Source organism: Gracilinanus agilis, chromosome 6 (genome assembly GCF_016433145.1).
Source record: "Gracilinanus agilis isolate LMUSP501 chromosome 6, AgileGrace, whole genome shotgun sequence".
NCBI classification, from domain to species: Eukaryota; Metazoa; Chordata; class Mammalia; order Didelphimorphia; family Didelphidae; genus Gracilinanus; species Gracilinanus agilis.
In genome coordinates this window covers 36,027,481-36,036,346 of record NC_058135.1, presented here as the reverse complement: position 1 = coordinate 36,036,346, position 8,866 = coordinate 36,027,481, and the positions used below count along the sequence as shown (strand labels likewise).

Below are 8,866 nucleotides of genomic sequence, written 5' to 3'. Positions count from 1 at the left end.
ATCATATCTGCATCAACTTATAGGTAAAGTTCTAGTCTCCCAAGACCACCATGACAAAAAAATCCATTTGCTGATGTTGAAAAAAATGAATGTGGACACCCACTAAAACACCAGCTACTTAGTGTTTCCTGTCCTGAGGGTCTCCCTTGGTTCTTCCCTGGATGAGGTAGCTCAGCTGTGAGTTGAAGCATGTGCTATAGTGCAGGCCACCACTCAAAGCTATAGTTTTCCCTTTTTCCACAAGATTATAAAAATACCAGCAACCTTTTTATTATTATTTACCATTTATAAAAAGACTTTTAGAAAAAATACAGATGGGTCACTGCCATCAAACTTCAGTTCCATCTTGTAAATTGTTATGAACTTTGACTTCCAGGTTCACCCTTTTGACTGTAGCACCTTTGAATTTGTAGGGCCCCTCATTCTCATTCAACAGATTGATGTTTCGCACAGTACAATACTGTCTATTCATGTTCTTCTCCAGCCTGTCTGGATTTCTCTTGGGTATGTCTATCTTGGTGTTCAGAGGGTATTCCTCCAATATGTCCTCTGTAGCTCTCTTCTTGTTTTGTTTTTGGCATTTTCTGGTGATGAAATAAGCCACCAAGAGCACTAACAGGAGTAACATGACAGCAGCCAGAGCACTCCCGATCGATGCTCCAGTCTGGGACAAAGAAGCAGCCACAACTGATTCCTGCATCTCCAGGTTCAATGACTTCATGTTGGTGCCATTCTTGATTTGGTCCCCTTCATTGTCATAGATGAGGGAATCGTCAAGGGTCAGTCGGCCTGTGTGGTCCACGAAGTCTCTGCGGCTGCGCCTCACATGAGATGTGAGAGAACGCTGCACTCGTGGCCCAGAGATGGTGTCAGGGCCAATGATATAGATCACTTGGAGGTACCACTGGTGTCCTGCTTCCACCTGAAAGGAGAGAACAAAGAGTTCATTTTAGTGTAAGCAAAGCAGTAATTTGAGTTGCAGAGAAAATTATATAATAGCCAGAAATATTGGTATAAAAGATATAAATGGTATAAAAGATAATGGGCAGCTAGTTGGTACAGTGGATAGAGCTCCAGGCTTAGAGTCAAGAAGAGCTGAGTTCAAATCTGGCCTCAGGCAAATCACTTGACCCTGTTTGCCTCAGTTTCCTTGTCTATAAAATGAGCCAGAGAAGGAAATGTCAAACTACTCCAGAATCTCTGCCAAGAAAACCCCAAATGGGGTCATGGAGAGTCAGTCATGCCTGAAACAACTGGACAACAAATAAAAGATAATATAGGTAAGTGGTAAAAATAGATAGAGCTGAAAGAAAAGAAACAGTAATACTTCCTTTTCTTTTGAGACCAGTAATTCTTTTTTTTTAAAACCCTTGTACTTCGGTGTATTGTCTCATAGGTGGAAGATTGGTAAGGGTGGGCCATGGGGGTCAAGTGACTTGCCCAGGGTCACACAGCTGGGAAGTGGCTGAGGCCGGGTTTGAACCTAGGACCTCCTGTCTCTAGGCCTGACTCTCACTCCACTGAGCTACTCAGCTGCCCCAGTAATTCTTTTTAATATAAAATCATACATTTTTGTCTGCCATGTTAGGTGCCCTTGTTTCTTTTACAATATTAAATATTTCTTTATGATTATGCAAATATGGAAGTTCATATATGTGATTTTTGCCTATTGTGTGCACTTCCATTAATTAAAGTCCTTAGAGAGGCTAACGCTGGCAGACTGCTTGAGCTTTGGAGTTTTGAGCTATAGAAGGGCTAAGTAGTTTGAGTATCTGCATTTAAGTCTGGCTTCAGGCACCAGATTGACTAAGAATTGAGGAATGAATGTAGGCAGGAAATAGGGTAAGTCAAACAAAGTTCTTTTGCCCATCACTAGTGAGATGGGGCCCAAGAATACTTCCAGTTGGGATGAGACTGGAAAAGTTGCTATGGCTAAAAAATTCTTCATCCTACAGTCTCCTTGGAGATACAGCATGGTATAGAGAACATGGAGGCAAGACTTGGTATCAAGAAGACCTGAGTTTGAATCCTATCTCATCATTTTGGGAAAGGCATGCAAAATTGCTGGGCTGTTTTCCCATCTGTAAAATACAGGGTTTGGACTCATGATATTTAAGACCCATTCCAGTTCTAAAACTATGACCTCCAAACTCAGCTCAGACAGTGGACAGTTCATTGCTGTGACAAGAGTGGACATCTCTCCAGCAGAAAAAGAAAGAAAACCTAGAAAAGTTATCATTGTGGACACTGACACACTTTAGTGTTGCTTTGGAGAACGTAGGGTCATCTTGCCAACGTGAAGAAACGTGAATGAAGGATCTTGGTGGAGTCAAACAAAATCTACATCTTCTTATTATGATTGTTATTTTATTTTGTTTCAAGGTATAGTGCTTCATTATCTATTCATCTTGTTCATGTAGAAATTATATTCTTTTAAAAAAAGATTGGGGAAATCATGACTATTTTACATACTAAATATTTCAGAATACAAAGAATTTTAGGCATTTTCAAAATGATGCTATAAAAACGACTGACCCCCAACTAAAATAATTTAGACAAAAATGTACACATTTAAATCAAGCATGACTTTAATAATTGGATGGGCCCATGATCTCATTGATGGAGCTTTCAACTCATATCCCATTCATACACCATGCAGTTGTCCATACCTTCCCATTAATTCTTCTTAGTGGTCCTCCTAATGTGCTAGTAGACTTCCTCTAGTCCCTTTGGGGCTTCAGGTAGACCAAAAAAGCAGATGGGCTGTCCATTGGTTTTTTACTTCCTCTTACTCTATGGCTAGTCCACTTTCTTTTCTGCCCATTTATCTCTTTACATCAATTTCTTGGGCAATTCTTCAGGAGTAATCTCATATGTTGGACAGCTAGGTGGCATGGTGGATAGAGTACCAGGCCAGGAATTAGAAAGAATCATCTTCATGATTTCAAATATAGCCTCAGACAATGACTGAATGTGTGACCCTGGATAAATCACTTAACCCTATTTGTCTACATTTCTTCATCTGTAAAATAAATTGCAGAAGGAAAAGGCAAACCACTCCTGTGCCTTTGCTAAGAAAACCACAAATGAGGTCATGAAGGGTCAGACATGATTAAAATGACTGAAACAATAATAAAATCTCATTTGATCCTCCTGTCAATACTGGGAACAGTGCTATTATTATCCCCATTTTACAGCTAGAGAAAATGAGACAGATAAATGTTAAGTAACTTGCCCAGTATTATGCCACTAGTTTCTGAGGTTGGATTTGAACTCAGGTCTTCCTCACTTCGGGTCCACTGCACCACGTAGCTGCCTTGAACAGACTCATTAATTCATTCATTATGATGTGCATCGTACATATGTAAGAGAAACCTGCTAACTGAATAGTTCCTGAATCATCCCACAAAGGATAGTGAAAAGGGATGAATCCAGTGAAGAATCTTTTATCCCCCCCAAACTGTCCTTACTCCTCCCCGATACCAGATGGGATACAAAGCCCAGAAATCTGAGATCTGGAGTTAGTTTTCAAAAATAGGGAAAATGGAACCTGGCCATGGAAGCTCCTTTATGTTCCTCCCACGCCGGCTGTCTCCGTCATTCCAAATGCCTGCGTGATGTTTGTGGCACCACAAAACGCACACAGATGCCTTTGGGAGGAAAGCCTCGACCTATCCACACGTCTGCAGGATGGCGTGTAGACCAGTTGACCCAGCCCAGGGCTTGAGTCAATAGAGGTTTCCAGGAAGGCTCCCGGTGAAAATGACCACTAGGTACATAGCTCTGCTGCAACGGAAGGCAGGGAGCGAAAGAATTCTGAAATACTGCTCAGTACTGGAGGAGGAAGATTTTCTAGCCCACTCCTTCATTTTGGAGATGATGAATCTGAACACCAAATAGGTGGCGACGTGTTCAGTCACTTGTTACAATTCACAACGAATGAATGGAAGGGCTGACTCCACTCTACCATATCATCATTTTGACTCAGGAGTTGATTTCGTGAGTTGCTGAGGCCAAAAATATTCATCATCCAGAGATTGATCTGGAGATGTTGTGACTCTCCCAACTCCGTCAGGCCGGCTATCCGACACAAAGTCTGTGACTGGACCCATATTTGAAGCTTTCCCAGCTTGGCAGACTGGCCAAAGCTTGTATCCTGGTGATAGCAATGCCTTGGGGAGCCTAGAGTCACTTGCATATAACTATGAAACATTGCAGTGGGGCTGGAGCTGAGGTCTGAATCTTTCTCAAAGACATTGTAAAAAGATAAACAAAATTCAGAATCAATCCTTGTCCTTTTTGGCGTTTTAAAAAATTTTTTTAAACCTTTACCTTCTATCTTGGAATCAATACTGTGTATTGGATCCAAGGCAGAAGAGTGGTAAGGGTAGACAATGGGGGTCAAGTGACTTGCCCAGGGTCACACAGCTGGGAGGTGTCTGAGGCCAGATTTGAACCCAGGACCTCCCATCTGTAGGCCTGGCTCTCAATCCACTGAGCCATCCAGCTGTCCCCCCTTTTGGGGGGTTTTAAAAAGAAACTTAGTTCACTGCTTCACTGTTTCTCATAAAATCTACCTGAATAAGAAACACTGAGTAGATTAATTTTTAAAATACTTGGAAAAACTGGAGGAATTCCATGTGAACTGGAACGACCTCCAGGAATTGATGCAGAGTAAAAGGAGCAGAACCAGAAGAACACTGTACACAGAGACTGATACACTGTGGTAAAATCGAATGTAATGGACTTCTGTACTAGCAGCAATGCAAGGATCCAGAGCAAGGCTGAGGGACTTATGAAGAAGAAAACTAGTCACATTCAGAGGAAGAACTATGGGAGGAGAAACACAGAAGAAAAACAACTGCTTGAACACATGGGCTGATGGGGATGTTATTGGGGAGGTAGACTCTAAACGATAACTTTAGTCCAACTATCAATAATATGGAATTAGGTCTTGATCAATGATACATGTAAAACCCAGTGGAATTGTGTGTCAGCTAAAAAGGGTTAGGGGGGCTTGGGGGAGAGGGAAAGAACATGAAACATGCAACTATGGGAAAATATTCAAAATAAAAAATAAATAAAAATACTTGGAAAGAACTACATGAGATAATGAAGAGTAGAATCAAGAACACTATATATAGCTACAGATTGAATATTTGAAGAATAACTTGTGAATATTCACCTTTAGAGAATGAAGTGAGACTATGAAAGACATTAAATATACATATCTGTTTTCAAGATGATGTCTTCCATGGTGTGGGGAGAGAAGAGAAGGGCTGAGATGGCTGGAAATAAATTATATTAATAATTTTAAAAAACCCTACCTTATAAAGTGCATCTACTTTCAGAGTAAATCCATCCACACCTGGCATGTTACTGACCACATGGAAATCAGATAAATCAGAAGCAAAGTGGGCATCAAAAGGCACATCATGGAAGTATTTATCAATGACTTCTGGCTGGCTTCGATCCTAGAATTAATAGGAGAAATGAATAGTCTAGAGTTACAGAAATATTCCTTTATTCATTTAGCCAGAATTTATGAAACATTTGCTTTGGGCAAGGCATTATATAAAGATTGAATGAAGACCAATTCCTGACCTCAAGGAAATTGCATTCTTCCTATTGGGAAGATGCAACATTTAAAAAAGATTAATAAATACAGTATTACTTAAGAGAAGGAAGTATGATTTTTTTCCCCAAAATTCTTACCTTCTGTCTTAGAATCAATATTAAGTATTGGTTCCAAGGCAGAAGAGCAGTAATGTTTAGGCAATTGAGGTCAAGCAACCTGCTCAGAAGTGTCTGAGGCAAGATTTCAACCCAGGACCTCCTGCCTCCATGTCTGGCTCTATATTCACCAAGCCAGGTGAATAGAAGGTAATAGTTTTAGGGGGAAAAAAAACCATCCACTTAGCCACCTAACTCTCCAGAATATACATTCTTAATATAGAATGCTTGCCCTTTTGTATCTTTGAATAAAGACAACCCATGAAAGCTGTTCAGGCACAGGTCTCATATCACCAAATCTAATGAAGTCAAATTTCTTTTCTTACCTTAAATTTTCAAATTCAACTTCTTAACTATTTTTTTAAACATTTATTAATATTCATTTTTAACATGGTTACATGATTCATGCTCCTACTTTCCCCTTCACCCCCCACACTTCCCCCACCCATGGCCAACACAGATTTCCACTGGTTTTATCATGTGTCCTTGATCAAGACCTATTTCCAAATTGTTGATAGTTGCATTGGTGTGGTAGTTTCGAGTCTACATCCCCAATCATGTCCACCCCAACCCATGCATTCAAGCAACTGTTTTTCTTATATGTTTCCTCTCCTGCAGTCCTTCCTCTGAATGTGGGTACTGTGCTTAACCATAAATCCCTCAGAATTGTCCTGGGTCATTGCATTGCTGCTGGTACAGAAGTCCATTACATTCGATTTTACCACAGTATATCAGTCTCTGTGTACAATGTTCTTCTGGCTCTGCTCCTTTCGCTCTGCATCAGTTCCTGGAGGTCTCTCCAGTTCGCCTGGAACTCCTCCAGTTTATTATTCCTTTGAGCACAATAGTATTCCATCACCCGCATATACCACAGTTTGTTCAGCCATTCCCCAATTGAAGGACATACCCTCCTTTTCCAGTTTTTTGCCACCACAAAAAGTGCAGCTATAAATATTTTTGTACAAGTCTGTTTATTTATGATCTCTTTGGGGTACAAACCCAACAATGGCATAGCTGGATCAAAGGGCAGGCATTTTTTTATAGCCCTTTGAGCATGGTTCCAAATTGCCATCCAGAATGGTTGGATCAGTTCACAACTCCACCAGCAATGCATTAATGTCCCAATTTTGCCACATCCCCTCCAGCATTCATTACTCTCCCCTTCTTTCATTTTAGCCAATCTGCTAGGTGTGAGGTGATACCTCAGAGTTGTTTTGATTTGCATTTCTCTAATTATTAGAGATTTGGAACACTTTCTCATGTGCTTATTGATACTTTTGATTTCTTTACCTGAAAATTGCCTATTCATGTCTCTTGCCCATTTATCAATTGGGGAATGGCTTGATTTTTTATACAATTGATTAAACTCCTTGTATATTTGAGTAATTAGACCTCTATCAGAGTTTTTCGTTATAAAGATTTTTTCCCAATTTGTTGTTTCCCTTCTGATTTTGACTACATTGTTTTTGTTTGTACAAAAGCTTTTTAATTTAATATAATCAAAACAATTTAATTTATATTTTGTAATTTTCTCTAACTCTTGCTTGGTTTTAAAATCTTTCCTTTCCCAGAGATCTGACAAGGATACTATTCTGTGTTCACTTAACTTATTTATAGTTTCCCTCTTTATATTCAAGTCATTCACCCATTCTGAATTTATCTTGGTGTAGGGTGTGAGATGTTGATCTAAACCTAATCTCTCCCATAATTTTTTCCAAATTTCCCAACAGTTTTTGTCAAATAGTGGATTCATCTCCCAAAAGTTGGGCTCTTTGGGTTTATCATACACTGTCTTGCTGATGTCACTTACCCCAAGTCTATTCCACTGATCCTCCCCTCTGACTCTTAGCTAGTACCATATTGTTTTGATGACTGCTGCTTTATAGTATAGTTTAATATCTGGTACTGCTAGGCCCCCTTCCTTCATATTTTTTTTCATTATTTCCCTTGATATTGTTGATCTTTTGTTATTCCAAATGAAATTTGTTATAGTTTTTTCTAATTCAGTAAAGAAGTTTTTTGGTAGTTTGATAGGTATGGCGCTAAATAGGTAAATTAATTTGGGTAGAATGTTCATTTTTATTATGTTAGCTCATCCTACCCATGATCAATTAATGGCTTTCCAATTGTTGAGTTCCAGTTTTATTTGTTTGGAAAAGTGTTTTCTTAACTATTTTTTGTCAATATATGTACAAATTGACAAAAAATAGTTAAGAAAACACTTTCCAAACACTTTCTTAACTATTTTTTGTCAATTTGTACACATATATATTCACATATAGTTATAAGTGTGTGCATATTTTTATATATATACATATATACACATATACACATCTGGTTTTGTTAAGGGCTCCTTTCTATGATTTTATCTCCTGTAAAATTTTTGCTGTCTCTTCCTAGCTTCTTCCTATACTACAGTTACTCTACAATGGTGGGTAGTTTTTTCCTTCCTCTTTCCTTTTCAGTTTAAAGTTTTTGTTTTTTATTTAGAGATTCTAGAGAAATATATATTTAAAAGCCTTTGTTAGGACATTCTGTTTTTGGGTCAGGAGTCCACCATCTCTTGCAACTAAATATGGAAGTTCATATCTAGGGGTGGGACTTTATATTTCTCTCTGGTCAAAATCAGCAGAAGGAACCTTTGTTGCCCCTTATGGACAATATTTCTGTGCTACTAAGAGTTGATATTTTATCTTACCAAAGGATAAAGGAAAAGAATTTAGTTGGGTAAAGAAGAAGGAAAAAAAACAACAAGAAGAAATGGACCAAGTTAGAAATTTCACGTCTTGGCTTCCAATAATTTTCATACCAGCAACAGGAATCTGTGCTTTAAGTGCTTATTAGGTTGAATACATCCATATTGTGGCCCTTCATTGTATATTGTCCCAGTGGGGTCAAAGAAAGGCACATAGCCATCTTTGCCAGTACAGAGGTAGACTTTTTCCAGCTGCAATTTGTAAGCCGAGTTCAGGTTCTGCTCAGGATTCCAAAGTACACGGCCATAGAGGATCTGACCTATAAAGATGGAGGAGTAAGAACGATGTCAGAATTTGAATTTGGGTGAGAAAAAAATGGAGGGAGAATGACAAGGTATATAGGACAGAATGATTTTAGATATTTGCATAATAGCATA

At 38.9% G+C, this 8,866-nt stretch overlaps 1 protein-coding gene across 1 annotated transcript in view; it reads right to left on the bottom strand.

The window, feature by feature from the left end:
• Positions 1-243: 243 nt before the first annotated feature.
• The window catches only part of FRAS1 (Fraser extracellular matrix complex subunit 1), a 545,529-nt gene continuing 536,906 nt past the window's right edge, over positions 244-8,866 (bottom strand). Inside the window, exons 71-73 of the mRNA XM_044681606.1 lie at positions 8,543-8,748; positions 5,328-5,474; positions 244-922 (exon numbers count right to left, since the gene is read on the bottom strand). Coding sequence (XP_044537541.1) covers positions 329-922; positions 5,328-5,474; positions 8,543-8,748 — 947 coding nt within the window. The 3' untranslated portion in view covers positions 244-328. The remainder of the gene's footprint in view (positions 923-5,327; positions 5,475-8,542; positions 8,749-8,866) is intronic.